At 38.1% G+C, this 17,582-nt stretch overlaps 1 protein-coding gene across 4 annotated transcripts in view; it reads left to right on the plus strand.

The window, feature by feature from the left end:
• LOC106491237 (cohesin subunit SA-2-like) overlaps positions 1-17,582 on the plus strand; it is a 63,003-nt gene that overhangs the window by 28,161 nt on the left and 17,260 nt on the right. For all 4 annotated transcript variants that reach the window (XM_067295898.1, XM_067295910.1, XM_013950808.2 and 1 more), the window contains 9 exons: positions 8,470-8,577; positions 10,555-10,663; positions 11,532-11,649; positions 12,503-12,606; positions 13,046-13,138; positions 13,227-13,316; positions 14,329-14,532; positions 16,026-16,102; positions 17,342-17,429. In XM_067295898.1, coding sequence (XP_067151999.1) covers positions 8,470-8,577; positions 10,555-10,663; positions 11,532-11,649; positions 12,503-12,606; positions 13,046-13,138; positions 13,227-13,316; positions 14,329-14,532; positions 16,026-16,102; positions 17,342-17,429 — 991 coding nt within the window. The remainder of the gene's footprint in view (positions 1-8,469; positions 8,578-10,554; positions 10,664-11,531; positions 11,650-12,502; positions 12,607-13,045; positions 13,139-13,226; positions 13,317-14,328; positions 14,533-16,025; positions 16,103-17,341; positions 17,430-17,582) is intronic.

Consider the following 17,582-nt stretch of genomic DNA (forward strand, 5'->3'; position numbering starts at 1 on the left):
TAATTTTCCAGGAGTTATTTCAAGATAAGCCTCCATAGGTGTGCTCTCCCTTTAAAATAAGAGCATGTATACATGAGGAGAGTTAAGACATGAATGAACTGCATGAAACCTCTGAGTTAATGTTCCTGTTGAGGATAAAATAGTTTTAAGGTGAGTTCGATCGTTTTGAAGGTGAATTAACTTCCACTGAATTAGGACTTAATTCTGAGAATGCATGCAGGAGTTTAATATGGTTGAATGCATTCATATGGATTTTCCTTGAGGTCCTTGTATAAACAAGCTGCAAACATTCAGGCAGGAACTTGTTCCAGAAAAATGGGAATAGCTTTGGTTAATATCCAGATGTAGACAAGTTGTATCAAACTTGCCTTTCCTGTCATTCTCTCCCACTTTTACTCACCTTTTCATGCACTTCTTATGCAAGCTGCTCTTGCTTTTCCCATAGAAGAACAAATGCCTCTCCACATGAGTGCTGAAAAACATCCTAGAACATGATGGATGCTGTGCTGCATCTATCTGCATTTGGAGATAGAAGTGGCTTTTTTTTATTCCTCCTGCATCAACCCAGTGAATAGGCAGAGTTGGACCCAGCTGCAAACTAAGCCAGTATTGGTATTCCTCCTCCACTCTTAAAACTTGTCTGTATCAATAACTTTTTGAAGCTGCTGTGCTAACAAACTCTTCAAGAGTAGTGCCTACTTATTCATGGGAACAGACAAAGGATATGCCACTGCCAGTTATCTTGGTTACTCTATATTGCTGAGGTAAAAACAGTTCTACTTGGATTTTTTTTTAACGTTGCTGTTTACATTAAATCTTAAGTACTTTTGTATCCTGAAGTGTTGCTTTATAGTCTGGAGGAGGGACTGCCTTCTATTTCACTTCACACTCCATTGACTTGAGTGGCATTTCTCTAGGCCTACTCCAGCATATACATCAGAACAGCATATGACTGCTATGGACATAACATGCTTTTTTGAAGGAAGTACCACTGTTTGGGTCTCACCAGGAGTAGATAGGCTTGTATTGTTACTATGTTTACAATGTCCATTTGTACAGCACTTGGCTGTCTGTGTTGTGTAGCTAGTGGAACAAAGTACAATGCTGTGTCTGTGTGTAGAATGTTTCCCTGTGCTAGGAGGAGTAGCACACCATTGTTGAAGTACAAAGATGCTGTGGACCAGTTACGGCTCCCCTTTTTCTGTACCTAACTAACAAGTGCTATATTGGCACTGCAGCTGTTTAGCATCTCTGGCTTTATTATGTGGGATCATGTTCTCATTATTGCAAGCTGCAGCTATGAAAGTTTGATCAATGTTTCTTTTTTCCTAATTTTTCTTAAATGCAATTAGGTTTCCAATGTGAATAAGCGCTTTCTAAAGTTTTCTAAATAACACTTGTCCATCATAAAATGTAGTTTTCATGAGTAAAATGAATAAATTTTTAAAATTGTTTTTAATTAAGCTGTGTGGAGGCCTAGCAAACACATACTTTTCTTTGTTTTTGCTCATCTGCTGCGTAGCCCCCCCTGCCAATTGCTTTGAGCCCTGATGATTTGGCTTAATTACTACAACGATGAAAGTGGGAATTGGGGACTTAATGAACAAATTCAACTACAAATCTTCTCTTTGATAAAACTAGTACTGACCAGTCTATAAAACCCGTGTGAAGACAATGCAAACACTACAGACAGTCTCTAATACAGACTTCTTAATAAGAGTCTGCATCAAGATGCTTTTCCAGGAGGGAGAAGCTTTTGCCCCTGTACCTAAATGTGTCAGAAAGGACTCAGTGCTGACATTCCAGAAGCGAAGGAATTTCAGGGTTAGTGTGTCTGAAATAGGTGCATTTTATGACTTATAAACGGTATCTGGATATTAAGCAGTTATGCTACTTGGTACATGCAGTAAAGCATGAAATGGGGTTGTGGACAGTGACTCCGCTGTTTGTGAAGAATAATAAACAACAGCTCGTATAAGCACACCTCTGCTTCTATGTGTAGATGTAACCACATTTTTTGCAGCTTTCAGTCATACTATATTGTTTTCTCTGGGTGGCTCATTTTTGTCATCTGTGAATTTGGCAACTATATTCTAGTTGCCCAAAGTACATTTTTACTGAGGCATGAAAGATCTTTCAGATCCAACTTTTCATTTTTAGAGCTACTGGTAAGAACGTGTATCTCATAAACTCCATATATTTGGTTTGGAATCATGGAGACAGCTAACAACAATTTTTTTTTTTTTTCTTCTCCAAGAAAATAATCTTAAATGGTCTGGCATTGACCTCCAGGACATGTCTCTTATCTTGGAATAAATCTCTTGTTATTTAATGGCATGCACTGGCCAGAAGCAAGGCCAAGAGTAACTTTTTTTTTTTTTTTAATTAGTCCATTATGTGCCCTGTCACTCTTTTTGGGAAGATTCACTATATCAGCAGCTCTTTCTGGTTTCCATAATTGTCTGTTTGGGTGAGTATAGTAGCAAGACCTCTTCCCTTGCAGTGGAACTTCTGTGCTCCATGTGTTGTAGCAACAGCTTTGACCATCTCTTAACCATCACTGCATTCCAGTACTGCGGAATATACGTTGGTTATTCTGTACGCTGCTGGCCCATAAAACTGCTGTGCTGGCCTTTATCCTCTCTCTTACTAGCCACACAGGCAATTAAAAACACTGACCTTTTCAATTCACTTAATGTGTTACATTATTTAAAAAAAAAATCAGTGCTGACTCAAAACCCTCTTGCTGTGCATATACCTGGTCTGTTCAAATCCATATTTGTGTTTTCACCCTGTGAGCTGAGCTATTTTTTTCTTGTTTATTACATGTTGTCTCAATTGAATGCGAAGGTCTTTGGGCTAGTGGATTTCTATTTTTACACAGCCCAGTGGGATCCTGAAACTGAAATGAGCCTGTGAGGTTTAGCATAACAGAAATTATTAATGCTACTGAATTATGCATAATTGTTAGCATTAATGCTGCAAAGCATCTGAGAGGGAATAGGAAGGAAATAAAGAGGGAGAAAGAATGAGTGATAAATATGCACTGAAAGAGCATAAAAGAACAGAAAAAAAAGGTACAGAAACCATGGGAACTTACAGGAAATACTGCCCTTTGAGAAGGCAAATTGTTTAGTGAGGCTAGTGCCAGACAATTCTGTTCATTTCTATATGGTTAACTACCCAAAAGAGTTGAGGGAGTTTGGAAAAGAGCAGCAAAAGCAATTAGGTAACTGTAGTAGGTGGATGAAGGAAGTTCAAAAGTGATGCACATAAGGGCACAAGTCTACAAATGACTTGAAGATATAAACAGCAAGGAAGGAGAAAATTACTTTGTCTCACATCAGTTAAATGTAACTAGAAATTAAACTGAGTTTTAAGCACAAAACTCCAAGTTTGAAATCTGGAAGAGCCGCCTCTTAGTGAAAACAGTGTCTATTGCACTTATTGAGGACTTCATGTTTAAACTATTTATTGGAGCTGATAAATGCATTAATTCTTACTGCAGTGCTTTGACAGTGGTAAGTAGAGTTATTCCAACTTAAAGGTCAGGAAAATGAGGCTTTTAAGTGCCCAGTGTTCTGCTCAGTGCAAGAGCCACAAGTCAGGTAAAGGTACTTCACTCTTGCACTTTAAAACCTTCACTGTCCCTTCTGATTCTCACCTGGACTGGGAGAGATCTCTTAATTTGAAGTGGGAAGGGCTGCACTTTATGAGAATCTTGAAAACTGGATTTGGCAAAATACACCGTGGCTAATAATATAGTACACGTTACTACACTTTGTAGATGTCCAATGACAAATAATTCAGCAGAGGGTTGAACTAGGTGATTCTGTATGGCTGGTTCATGGGCTTTGGAGGAGAAAGTGGCATTTGATAGGCAAATGCATTGTTTCTAACAAGGTCCTTCAGACAATCCATTGTGCAGAAAAACATTAAGTTGCACTGGAAGCTTAAATGCTATTGTAGAAAGTGTTTTTGTGTGATTTTAAAAAATAAGCTGAAGAGTTTGAATACAAATAAGGAAACTAACTACCTTTGTCTTGTTTAGTGGCTTTTAGCAAAAATAAGGAAATGTTATCTTGAAAGTGATAAAAGTAGCAGTGTGAAGGGCTCTCTTCAGTGGAGCAAATTAGACAGCACAGGTCTGATTCCTTGCATGAGTCACTCTGTTGTAGCAGATCGTGTATGAGTAAAAGGGAATGACATGGAGCTACAGCTCCTCCACGATTTCTTTAGGTCCACACTCTTATCCAGGTAGAGTTATGGTAGTGCTTCGTGATTTAGAAGAGTCAAGCCTATTCTAAACAAAGAAAAAGTGAAAGATCAAAACTGAAAGAAGGCTTGTGCTTTCTCTTCTGTCTTCTCTTTTTTTTATGCTTCCGTGGAAGTTCTCTTCAACCATTTTGTGCCATTATGTACTTCTATTCAGAAACCTTGATATCTACTGAGAAGTCTTAATATCTTTCCCATCTGAAGAGTTAACAAGAAAAAATATGGATTATTTGTTTCCCTGGATTATGTTTCTTAACCAAAATAAATAGTTACTTACACAGCATCTATCTAATGTGCATCTTCTGGTGTTCTGTCACAGCATAATCGTAGGACACAATGTATTGCAACACACTAATCCTGTTTTAAAGTGAGTGGGGAAGGACTCTTGTTATGCTGTAGTGACGACCACACTGTCATCTCTCTTTCTGATCACCAAAATGTCATCTTGAAATACCTACAGTGACAGCAGGGTAGAAAGAGGTAAATAAAATAATTATAAAAATCAGGTAATCATGTTCTGTTGTCTCAAGCATTAGAGTGCTTGTATTTTTTTGGATGGTAATGATCAGGGCAACAGTAATGTTGTTTTTGTAATGTCTTTGCAAATTTCTATAACTTGGATTTCTTTTACATGAAAAATAAACAGTCTTTTGATTGAGATGCTATACCTTAGATTAACAGTGTCCTCATGATGTGTGTCTAATCTTTCCCTGCACAGCCATTAGAAAGGAAAAAGAATAAGGTAGCAAACTTTCAAAAGTGCATCAGATGTATTTTTATTTTACTGTTGTGATATTGTTATTATCCTTAGTATAAGCAATAGAACAGAGCAAGTGGAGTGATTCCAGCAGCTGTATATGGTCATGTCTCTTGCATAAAGTAAAATGGAACAAACACATGAGATCTTTCAACTGGTGCCATACACCTAATAAAATGGGTCTGTGATCTATCCCTAGAATATCCCATCTTCTTCTCCATGGCATATTCACACAGAAGTGCAGAGAAAATAGTATGTCATGACATTGGCATGTGGAAGGCATGCCTGTTTATTTTTAGACACCTAAACACTGGCAGGAACTTCTGGCTTAACCTTTATCTGTTGCTTGGCATTCTGAGGGCTGTAAATTTGCAGTAGTAGTATTACTCTATTTAAAGTATTTTACTCTATTTAAAGTATTCTTTGAATGTGTGATTCTTGCCTTATGTATGTAAAAAAGAAAGGCACCCATCTAAGGCGATAGCAGTAGTGGTAATGATAGCAGGTGCAGTTAAGCGTTGCTACATCCAGAGGCAAGTAAAACCCCTGAACACTCAAATGAGTGGGAATCTGCATTTCACAGAGAGTAGTGGCTGAGCAGCGTGTGAAAAGGAGAGGAAGTACATGCAGGTATTCCTTCTCATTCAAGAAAGAAAGATCTGGGACTCAAGAGGTGTCACCCGTGTCTGTCGGCCTGTGTTGCGAAGAGCTGGATTATTTTCCCCTCCTTTGCTACTGTACTACTAATCAGTGTTTCATACATAGCGAGAGCTTTTGCTTTTGACCTACTCTTGTCCTGAGGAGGGGGGGAATAACACTGTTGTAGATTAATGTAACTGGGACAGTTTCCTAGCCTCTTTGAAGACAAAGTCAAAATCATGGAGGCTGGCATTTCATTTGTGCTGGATAGGCAAAGTCTTTAATTTCTACTCAGAGAGAGGTTTGTTTATAACTGCAGCCGTGTTACTGAGCCCTTCCAGCTATCCAAAAAATTCAGGCAAGGAATTCTTTTTTAAATAGGGACACACAGGTGTTGTAATCACTATTTCCCTAGAATGTGCTAAGAAGAAAAAACCTGATATATGAAGACAAATAAATGCAAATATTAGAAAATGTGCACACTTGCCTGGCATGTTCATACAGGAAATTCCATTTAAACATAAGAAAAAACTTTTTTACTGTGAAGGTAGTCAAACACTAGAACAGTTGTGGAGTCTCTGTGCTTGGAGATATTCAAAACCCAACCGGATACGGCACTGAGCAACCTGCTCTAGCTGACCCTACTTGATCAGGGTGGGATTGGACTAGAAGATATCAAGAGGTATCTTCCAGCCTCAACCTTTCTGTGATCCTCTGATTGTGTGTTGGCCCAGTCTAGATCCCAGTATGTTTGCGTAGAACTTCCCCATTTTCCAAGCTGCCTCCAGCTTTTAAAAAATACATGTATATAGAGAAAATGAGAAGGGCAGCTTTATGGAAACTAAATGCTTTAAAATAACTAAATAATAGCTTGACACTAAAAAGAATGAAAGCAACCATGTTAAACTGTTAGTTTATTTCATTAAACTCTCCATAACTTTTAAATATAAATACTTGCTGTATTATCCTTTCTTACTCCTGTGTTATTTGTTGTTGCTGTTTGTGTTACTATCACTTGTCTTGACTGTAAGATGCAAATTAAAGAACAGATCATCTCAACTGAGAACTTTTCAAAGTTTAATAATTGATATTTCATTAATGACTTCACTGTGCTTATTCATGTACTCTACTGCACCATGTTACCTTTTTCAATTGCTTACTGTTTAACATAAATAAACACATTTTACACTATTTCCTTAGTTCTGTAGGTGGCTGAATTACAGTCCTGTAAATATTTTTCTTTATGCTGATTACATAATGTATACTCAGAGCACTTTCCATTTGATCTATTACAACAAATATATACTCAAGGGAATTGCATGTTAAAAGAGGCCATCAAAACCTGCCTGAAGTATGTAAGCCAGATTTTGAGTCTGGTTGGGAGTAAGCGTTTTCTTGCAAGATTGACCCATCACTTCTGAAGGCACATCATCAGTGCTTCCATTTAAGACCTGTTTACTGTGCCAGTGACCATTATAAACAAACAGAGGAAAACTGGGAAAAAATGCAAGTGATACATAAGTAAATACATTGAAAAGGTAAAATTCATGAGGTCTCAACATCCGTAAACTAGAGGCTGTTGACTTCAAGAAATGAGTGCTGTCTTTTTTTCTACTGATTCTAAATCCCTGCCAGTGCTAAAAGCTATTTGCAACAAACGCTGTGGTGATGCTCTCACCTACTGTTAGTTCACTTCCTTGCAGTAATGTTTGAGGATCGTTTGGGGCTTAGTGACTTTTCAGGGTGCTAAGGGGTGAGATGGGATTGGTGACAAATAGACAAGCGCAGGAATGGGTGCTAATTTTTGTATGATGTCAGTCCCAGCAAATGCAGAGCGTGAATCCTCCATTTTAGAGATGGTAGTGGTCTGCAGTTGTAGGTGGCTTTAAACTGTTAGTACCTGAGGACTGATAGCAGTAATAAATAAAGCCCCTTTCCCCTTGCCTGGCTGTAGAAAGTGGAAGGATCTCAGATGCTGCTATTTAATTCTCTGAAGTAGCTTAGTCCAATGGCATTGCTATGGCAGTAGAAAGCAAGCATTTTGAAATTATAGTCCTTGCTTTGGGCTTTGCTCCTCTGGTATCTTTTTGGTGGGTCATTCAACCTTGATGTTTCAGTTTCCCTTTTGTAAAAGGCTGATGTTAATACCATTTCTACCTCCCATAGAGTGTTGAAGGTCCATTAGTTGGCAAGCGGTGTTCTCAGGATGCATAGCTGAATGGCTGTGAGAAAAACTGTGACTGTATGTTTGGGCAGAAAGGTCACAGTCACAAGCATGCTTTGTGATTTGATGTGATTTGATTTCTTTTTAAACATGACTGTATAAACTTAGTGTAATAGAGTATAGATCTTAAAAAACTGTACTAAATAATTTTAAAACAATTTTTATTGCAAAATGAAGTTGTCGTCTTGTTATCTTCTGTGATGAACTTTTAAGGCATAAAGTAGAGGCATCTTTTTCCTGTTTGTTGTTTTTTTTTTTTTTTTAATACAATGAGCACTAATCAACCTTAGTTATGCTTTAAATTGATGTCCATGCAGTGGGCCTGATTCCTCATGGCTTGTACAGACCTCTGTTTCTTTACAAAGTGAGTACAAAAAATGCTTTCAATTCTATCTGATAGCATTTTTAGATGTGTTCCACACATCTAAAATGTGTAGGACACATCTAAAATTTTAGCTGTGTAAACACATTGCAAGGTTATGAAGAATCGGGTCTAGTAAAAGCTGGGAATAGCATTCATAATATTCTTTGCAGATAAACCTGAACTATAACTTCCGTTGTTATTTTTGTCTAGGAACTGTGAGGATGTGTTATCAGCTGAAGACTGTGAAACCTTATACCAGTTTGTTTATACCACACACCGTCCGCTTGCAGTAGCAGCTGGGGAATTCCTTTATAAAAGGTATCTCTGCCTGCCTGCCTGCCTGCCTACTTTTTGCACATTCTTATTTGTTTCAGAGTGAAGGTAGATTTATTTAAGAGGGGCATTAAACATTTATTTTTCTGCTGAAAGTAAATACCATGAGGATAGTAGATGTGCTTTCTTCAGTTGAATTCGAAGAGAAATGGTGTTTGGGGGTAATCGTTTGTTCCCTGCACAGCCCTGACATGTTAGGCATGAGAAAAGTGCAAGGCTAGAGAATATGAAACAACTTGCTGGTCCACAGGTGCTATGCCAGGTTGAGAGTATACCACCTTTCCTTTTCCTTTCTTTTCCTGTTGTTTCTTACAAGCTAATTCATCACCTGGCATCTGCTGGATTTTCATAGCTTTAGTGATTAATCACAAAAATGGCCTCCTCTTCTCCCTTTGGAAGTTGCTTTATACACTGGAAAGGCTTTGAATAATGAGAGATGCAGCAGATTAAAAAGCCTCTCAATTTTCTGTCAGGTTAATGAAGTATAGGGTTTATCTTCCCCAGGAGTAACTCTTATAAATGGGCTTCTTTTAACAATGGTTGCATGAAGTGAATGGAGTTGGCATGCTAAAAAGAGAAGAAATATTCTATCTCTACAGCTGAGAGAAATAATTTTGCCTTACAAAAGGGAATGAAAGTAAAAATATTTTGGCAAGGCTTTTGTAGGGAAAAAATCAGAAATAATAATGATGTCTTTCTCACACACGTAGAATCTCCTCCTGGCTGTCTGTTCCTATCCAGTTGAATTGCTGACATGCTGGGGTTTGTGGAGCCAAGTCCAACAAAAAGACAAATGAAGATAAATTTTTTTTTTGATGAGTCTTCTATGGCATCTACTAGCCTTACTTCATCTTTTCTGTGGGTCCCAGTATTCTATCATAACCCAGCTGTTTTTCCTGACAGAACACTGCTGCTTTTTGCCACTGAAATGATTGCCTTGATAACTTTACTTTTTATATCCAGCCTCCCAGTGCAGCATGGATGCTTTGACCCTGTAAACTTCACCCTTGTTCTTTTTTGTCCAGTTCTTCTCTTTCATACTTCTACCAGTATAAAAGTGTTGATTCTGGTGTGATGGAGATGTTAGTGGCACCCTCCCTCTCAGTCATACTGATAAAAGTTACAGTATTAATTCTTTTTTTTTTGTGTGTGTGTGTGTATGTGTAAAATCTCCTCAGTGTCTGCATTTTTAACTTAGTTTACTTACTGAGCTGGACTAAATTATACTAGCAGAAGCACTTTTTTGAAGTATTAGCTTATGCCAACATTAAGTAGTGTGGCCCTGCTTTAAATCCAAGCACTTTAGCTTTACGTTAATCTGTGGGGATGACCTTCTTGTATGTATCTTGGGGATTAGCATTCTTCATGAGCAGCACAGTGACACTCATTTTGGATAAGGGGGAAGTGGAAATTGGAATGAAGTATAATATGCTTCATACTTTAGGCAGAAGAAGAACAACATTTTTTGCAGTGTATCTGAAGCTGAATAAATTGCCTCTTGTAAATATAAGATACTATGCTTTCTTTAAGGAGCTTCAGTGCCAAGATGTACCATAATGTGAAAAATAGTCAAGTAGTAATATTTTTAAGTAATATTTAAGTAATATTGTTAAGATTTAAATTCAGTCTGGAGCAAGTACCTTCTCAAGCGTGAGCAAATGCCTACCTCATTATATGTTCAAAACTGTGGAATCTGCATCTGTTGTCCAGAAGGTTGGCAGGGTACCTGTGAAACTGTTAGAGAGAATCTCTGCGTTCATAAGGATGACAGATCTCTGATAGTGGAAAACAATCTAATCTCTTTTCCTTTCATCTGATAAAAAGGCTAATATGATTTGAAATAAATAAGTAGATATTTAGAAGACATATGGTCCTTGAAGTCTTGACAAAATTAGTGTTACACTGGCAAATGAACTTAGGGAGTATGTGGCAGAACTGGATTGACTTATTTTCTGTTGGCAGGCTGCTTAGTCATGAGGGAGATGAAGAAGTTCTGCCCAAAAGAGGAGAGAAGTTTCGGGCGAGTACTGACCAGTTGAAAGCATTAATACATTTTTTCCTGGAGAGTGAGGTGAGGAGAATATCCCCTGCAGTAAGTTTTTTTTACACCCAGTGTTGCATGTTGAGTCAAGTATTGGCTTCCTTTTGAAGGCTCTTTCTGGTTATGAACTTAAAACTGTTTGGTCTTTGGGATGTTCTGACTCTCTAGAATGACTTTTAATGGAGACAGAATTCAGCACTTCTGTTCTGTTGTATCAAAACTAATTTACAGCTATACTGCTGGAGAGAACTAGTGCTGAAGCAGCTTCTGAAAATAACCCAGAAGACTAATGCCAATGAGTGAGAAATATTAGTATGTGTCTGTGTCTTTCTGCAGGCAGATATGAGCTTGCTGTGCACCTGTTCTATGCTGACTGGCTAAGAACCATGTGGTTTTGCCTATGCTAACAGGCCTTCCTGAGAGTTTATCAACTTAAGGGCTGTATTTTATTTGCTTAGCTTTTTTTGTGGTCTAGACCTGTGTCTAGCCAAATTGTCTCAGGCACAGTAGCTTTTAATCTACCTGCAAAGAACTTGATCAACATAATCTAAAATGTTAACTCATTTCTAGCCCCAAGTTTGGATTTTTAGTTGTTATGGTCAGCAATATAGAAGCAATACAGAAGCTAGTTTTAAAGTGATTACTTAAATTACAGGAGAAAGATATCCTAAAAAGAGGAAAGAAAAGCTTTTCTCTTGCTTTTATGGCTCCTTTTGTATCAGACTGAAGAAATGGTGTTTAACATTGATTAGCCTCAAACTAGGTATGTTGGAGCACTGCATATGAATGTATGCATGGATGACAAAGCTTTGTAATTGGAAAAGGGGAGAAGAATATTTGAAACTATTTCCTTCTAATGAAAGGTTTGCTTCTCTAAGCTTTTATTTTTATTCCCTAGCTACACAAACATGTCACATACCTCGTAGACAGCTTGTGGGACTGGGCAGGCAAATTCCTGAAGGACTGGGAGTGCATGACCACTCTTCTATTAAAAAATGCTGAAGAAGATGAAGAAGGTGGGTCAGCACAGAGCTTAGCTTTGTCTGTATGAGTATCTTGTTGTTTTTTGAACTTTGCCTTCAGACAGTTTAGGATCACTGCACCTTGCAGTGCCTTTTGATCTCAGATTGTGGTCCTCAAGGGTCACAAAGCAGATATGACTCAGATATTGCCACTGTGATATTTGTATCAACATACTTGTTTTTATTTTTCTGTATTTGTATAATCTTAGTATAGAAACTTTTCAAGAATACTTGCGTAATTAAGCCATAATGCTTAAGTAACTCTGACTTGACTTGTTTGTTTATTCAAAACGTAAGAATCTAAAAGTATTGATTGTTTGAAGTGTAGTACTGTTAGGCTATTGTTCATGCCTGAAAAGAAAAAAATACTGTGTTGAATTTGTTCTCAACTAGAACTCCAGAGGATTAGTTTTATGTAAAAAATATTTTAAAGTGAACTTAAGTAGTAGTTGTTATAGTAGATGTGGAGGTGGTTGCATGATCGAAATCAAAGCTTACGGACCCAGAGATTTAAAGCATTTTGTAATTCAAAGAAGCAGGTGTGTACTAAGTGAGATAGTAGTCAACAGGGATAGGCCTGGTTGAAGCTGCCTGTGTCTTTGGGACCCTAAGTGCCCTGAAAAGGTTGGCCATGAGAGGAATAATTTATTTTGTGTTCAGTAAATATATATATTTTTTCTTCAAATTAAATCTAACACTCTCTAGGTATTTCTTTAGCAACACTGCATCTTTCTTTATGTAGTGTCCTTCCACAGTTGCTCAGATAAATGATAGGTTTTTCATTATCTATTGCTGTGTCTTCATTTTTCCTTTGTGTGATTCTGAAAGGAGACTGATTTACTTACAGCATTGAGTGATGCCCATGAAAGTGCTCTCATTGAAATTATCCTCGCAACTGTTAGAGAAGCAGCTGAAGGTCATCCTCCAGTGGGCAGAGGTGCAGCCAAAAAAGTTAGTGCATCTTATTCTGATTTATTGTGCTGTAATCACATTCTGTTTGTGCTTTGCCAAACAGCATGTTCCTAGTGGTTGGTACATCTTCAAAAATAAAATAGCTTACTTTTTATAAAATGGCACAGTGTTTTTTGACCTCTAGGTCTTATTAGCAGTGGATGTTGAAGGGTATGAGCATTAGAAGAAAGCTAGTGGAAGCATGTTATTGATAAAATGGTAAGCATTTTATCCATGATATATAGTTGTTCAGTGATTTACATCTAATTTAATTAGATGTAGCCAAAACCAAAACCATCTGGTTGACTCCATGGAAAAGTATCTTTGCCTTGGCTTGATTTATTTTAGATAGAGGCATGTGAGTTAACCTTGGGTTAAATGTAAAATTCCACTCAGATCTAAGAGATTTTATAATTGAAACGAAATGCTTTGTCTGCAGATTCTGTCAGTAAAAGAGAAGAAAATACAATTGGAAGATTGTACCAAAATTACTGAACACTTTATTATGGTGCTTCCTCAGCTCTTGGCAAAGGTAACTAACAGCTGCTCTGTGAATGCATGTTAAATATTTCATTAAAATTCCTGTAATGCACTCATATCCTGTTTTTTTTTCTCTGCAGTATTCAACAGATGCAGAAAAAGTGACAAATCTCCTGCAGATTCCTCAGTATTATGATTTAGATGTTTACAGTACAGGACATCTAGAGAAGGTAAATAGGAATTGGTGTAGTCGGGTGCATGTGGAATGTACCAAATTTATGTGACAATTTACAGGGTTTAGTGTGACTTGGAACAAATAGGGGACTGTTGAGATACAGCAAAATATTCTCATATCTCAAGGAAAGTGATCTTGTTCAGGCTTTTTACCTTTTGATTTGGGACTGCCAGAAAAGCTTTAGTGCTTGTCAGTTCTGATATGCTGTGACTGGCCTGATGCCCTGGTGGGTAATGATTTATGGTTTCATATGATAGGCCTGCCCTTGAGAATAGATTGGGTTCTTCATTGTTGGGTGGAGAGAGGATGGGTTATGCCATGTGTCTGAGTTGGCATTTCCAGGAGTTACTACAAAATGGGTTTTCATTCTCCTTGAAGACTGTCTCCCAGCTGCTGGGGGATGATAGTAACTGAAAGATAAGAATGGGGATAATATATCTGCTGATGGGAGAGGGGTGGTCAGAAATGGATAGGTGAAATCCTTGGAATAGCTTAATGTGCTCTTAATCAAGGGTGTTTACAGGGAGATGATGTTTGCAAACACTTCTAGGTTTTACTTTCAGGACAGAAAGTTAACAGGAAGAGACAAATGGCAGAAATGTTGTTCTTTCCTCTCATTACGAATAAAGACCCCAGCTGCTGGGGTGATCTGAAACCTGCTTCGTCCTCAGCTGCTGAGGAAGACAACTTCCACTGTTTGGAGGAAAAGACACTCCTCCTTCGCCACCATTGTAATTATTTTCATGTAGTGCCAAAGGTATATTGCTAAAATAGAGCTTGAAACAGTTATTTTAGTTTTTAGGGAGATCCAGAGACAAAATAATTAAAAAGGGCTATAAATGCAGAAGAAAGCTGTATCCCATAGTCCTGCCTTTCTCCTCCTCAGACTGGCATTTATTTCATGTTGGTTATATGACCTGTAGTGATATATTGGCCAGGTGAAATGTATCTGAAACATAGTGGACTTAACTATGATTTAACTGTCATACCCCTTTTATTACTTGCAGCATTTGGATGCTTTGCTAAGAGAGGTAAAAGACATTGTGGCCAAACACTCTGATATGTCTGTCCTTGAGGCCTCCTCCAGGACTTATTACGTCCTCTGCAGTGAAGAAATTGCCATCTACAGCCAGGTGGATTGCGCCCGAACCCAACTGATAGATGAGTTGGTGGAGCAGCTTAACCAGCTACTAAACAGCTTCTGGCAAAAGGTGAGTGTGATTCCTTATGGAGATAAATAAGCCATTTCCCCATCAAAAAAGAAGAGATAAGATTAAAGGGGGTATGGAATCACCCTTTGTATCTGTTTCTCTGCTTTATGGGAGCAGAGCTTTCAAAGGTGGGTCTTACTCTAAAAAGATTGACTATTTAATGAAGGGGATTGACGTTTTAATGAAGTCGATGTTTTTGGCAGGAATAGGGTGAAAAATAGAGTAGCTCACAGTAGCCACAGGGCACTTCATATTTTCTTGATATTCTGGACCTGGGCTACGTAATATTTCTATATTGTAAGTATACTACAATTGTATACCACAGTACTACAAATTGAAGTATTACTGTGCCAGAGATACTATGTGTAACATCAGCTAAGAAGTGCTATGGATCTATAGATGATGAGACTGCTTCCAAAAAGGTATAGTTCTGTACTTCTACGTATTTGATAGTACACAAGATGACCTCTATAGTTGTTTTGGCTGTAGAGATATTGCTAGGGGAAAAAAACCTTACAGTCTGTAATACAGATTAAATAGCTATGGGGTCTTTGAAATGATGACTTTCCCCTTGAAGGAGAACTGCAGAGTCTCCCTCAAAGTTCTTCATTAGTTCTAAAAAGCAGAAACAGCTGGTGGTGATATGAATAGCTTGCTGGCTGAACTGAACAACAGAAGTCTGCAGCTGATCTGATCAACTGTGCCGTCATGAACAGGTGTCATGCCATGGTATGAGAGTTCACACTGACAGGTTTTTATTGGATGCTGGGATATTGTAAAATGTGTCATGCCAAAAAATCTCCTAACCTCATATTGAGTTTATTTTGTTGGTCTTAAATAGACATCTATGTCAATGTGAGAGAATGTGTATTTATGAGAAACAAGATAAGTGCTAGACCAGGGATTCTTCAACTCCTTTGTAGTGTGAACCATATCTAAATAAAGAGATTTTCTCCTGGAACCCCTCCCTTCTAATTCCTGGTTGTACAGACCATCTCCCATAATCACGTAGTATCCTTGTGGAAACTACAGCAATTGCATCTATGGGAAAGTATTTAATGTATTTTTAGCTATCTTTGAATGTGATCTGGCAGCTGGAAGCAAGAAGAGCCAGCACCATGTGAACAGTTAGCTTTCCATAGATCCCTAGCAACTGTGTGAGGGACCATGAATGGCCTGTGGGTCTGAGTTTTAGGACTTCTACATTAGCCTAATCCCTAGGTTTTAAAGTGTGTTAGCAATAACACAGTGTTGGAAGATTGCTGTGGATTTGGCAATGATGGGGCACTTCCTTATACACAATTTCTGTGCAGTCAACATATGTTGTTTGCTTTTCACAATAGAGGAAGGTATGAGTAGCAAGACTGAAGATGAAAGCACTGGGGAAGGCTGGAGGAGAGTAATTCAAGTCTGTGGGTTGGGAAGAGGACATAGCAGTTACCTTACCCCACACTGGCTAATTCTTTTCTCTTTTCCAAACTTGAACAATTTAGGAAGAAGGTTTTTGTGCAGATGCAGGAGAAATTTCCCGGATACACTCTGCTTTGAGAAGAATAGCAGCTTTTCATAAGTGAGATGTTTATTTACACAGTGCTTATTTACTTTCCATAATTTATTTTCCATACTTAAGTATCAGCTTAACTAAACAGCTGCAGAGCATGATTTGCCCTTGCTTGGTGGGTTTAGCAAGATTTTTGCAAGAAAATGAAAGTGGTCCCTATGAGAGATGTTGCAAAGTTTATGATTTCCTGAACAGGACTGTACTCTTGGGTGTGGAATTCTTTTTGGACTTGTTACTGAGGTTGGAGCATCAGCCCTAATGGGGCTAAGAAGCGTGTGTTATAGAGTTGGGGTGGCAGAGTGGACACAGAGGTCCTCTCAACTGGGTTGTTATGGTCCCTCTCTCTTAGCTGGATGCTGTTGCACTGTCTTACTCTCAATGCTGGCAGTCAGTTTGAAGAGAGTATAGTGAGTGAAATCTTTTTTTCCCTTGGATGTAATCTGCTTTGTTTGTCCTATTTTATTTGATCTTCTTTTGTTAAAACACAGGTCTCTCAGAAGCTTACTTTTTCTGGGATTGTTCACCATGTAAATTAATATGCAAGACAGTAGAGGGTGGGATAATTGGGCCTTGGGCTCAATGTGTCTTGCCTATCCTGCATGCTAAGGTTGCTCTATTTTTCCAGAGAGAAGTCTAACACTGGGCAGCTTGCAAGCACTCAAGAGTGTTAAAAAAAACTCTTTTAAAGAGAAAAAATAGTATTCTTTAGACCTTTTTTGGGCACTTTGAGAGTGTGGATATAGCATGTAGAAAAAGGTACGGAGGTTGGTTTTCTTTTTACTGTCTTCATGGACACTGCTGTTTTGTAGCAGGAACGTAGACTGTGAAACTATGGACTAAAGCTTAAAGCCAACATGAGGCCATGCAAAACTTAATTTCCTTTTTTTCCCCTTTAATTGTTATATCTTTATAGTGGAAGATTTCACAAGGTGCCTCTCAGTAAGTTTCATTGCTAAGGAGGAAAGGTAATGACCAGCTTTAGCATGCTGTTGGAAGGTCCGTGTATTTTATTTGCTCATGTGAGGTCTCTGCGTAGTAGGCAGTCACTTGTTTTAACATCAGGATCATAGTGAGGGATTCAGTACCCAGAAAACTAAGTTAGTCTTTTGTGGCGTGGTTTGACTTAGATTTTGTTTAAAGTTATTGCTGTACATTAGATACAGGCAAAAATGGTATCATTTTAACCTATTTGGTGAGGTGAGATTCCATTTTTTGCTTAGTGTGTTGTTGTTTCTTTTTTACTTGCAGTGCCCATGATCTCACCAAGTGGAATCTGTATGACAAGACTTTAAGGTTGCTGGTGTTTGAAATGGAACGTGGGGGTTTGTCTCTTCAGGTGAATTGTTGATACTTAACACTGAAAGAGGTTTTTCTTGTTGAAAGCAGGAAAAGTAGCACATATTAAACAATCTGTATATACCAGTGTCCTGTGATGCAGAAAGGTATTTTTCCATTTCTCAGTGTGGGAAACTGAGGCTGCCTTTGGTAT

Source organism: Apteryx mantelli, chromosome 1 (genome assembly GCF_036417845.1).
Source record: "Apteryx mantelli isolate bAptMan1 chromosome 1, bAptMan1.hap1, whole genome shotgun sequence".
Taxonomy (NCBI): Eukaryota; Metazoa; Chordata; class Aves; order Apterygiformes; family Apterygidae; genus Apteryx; species Apteryx mantelli.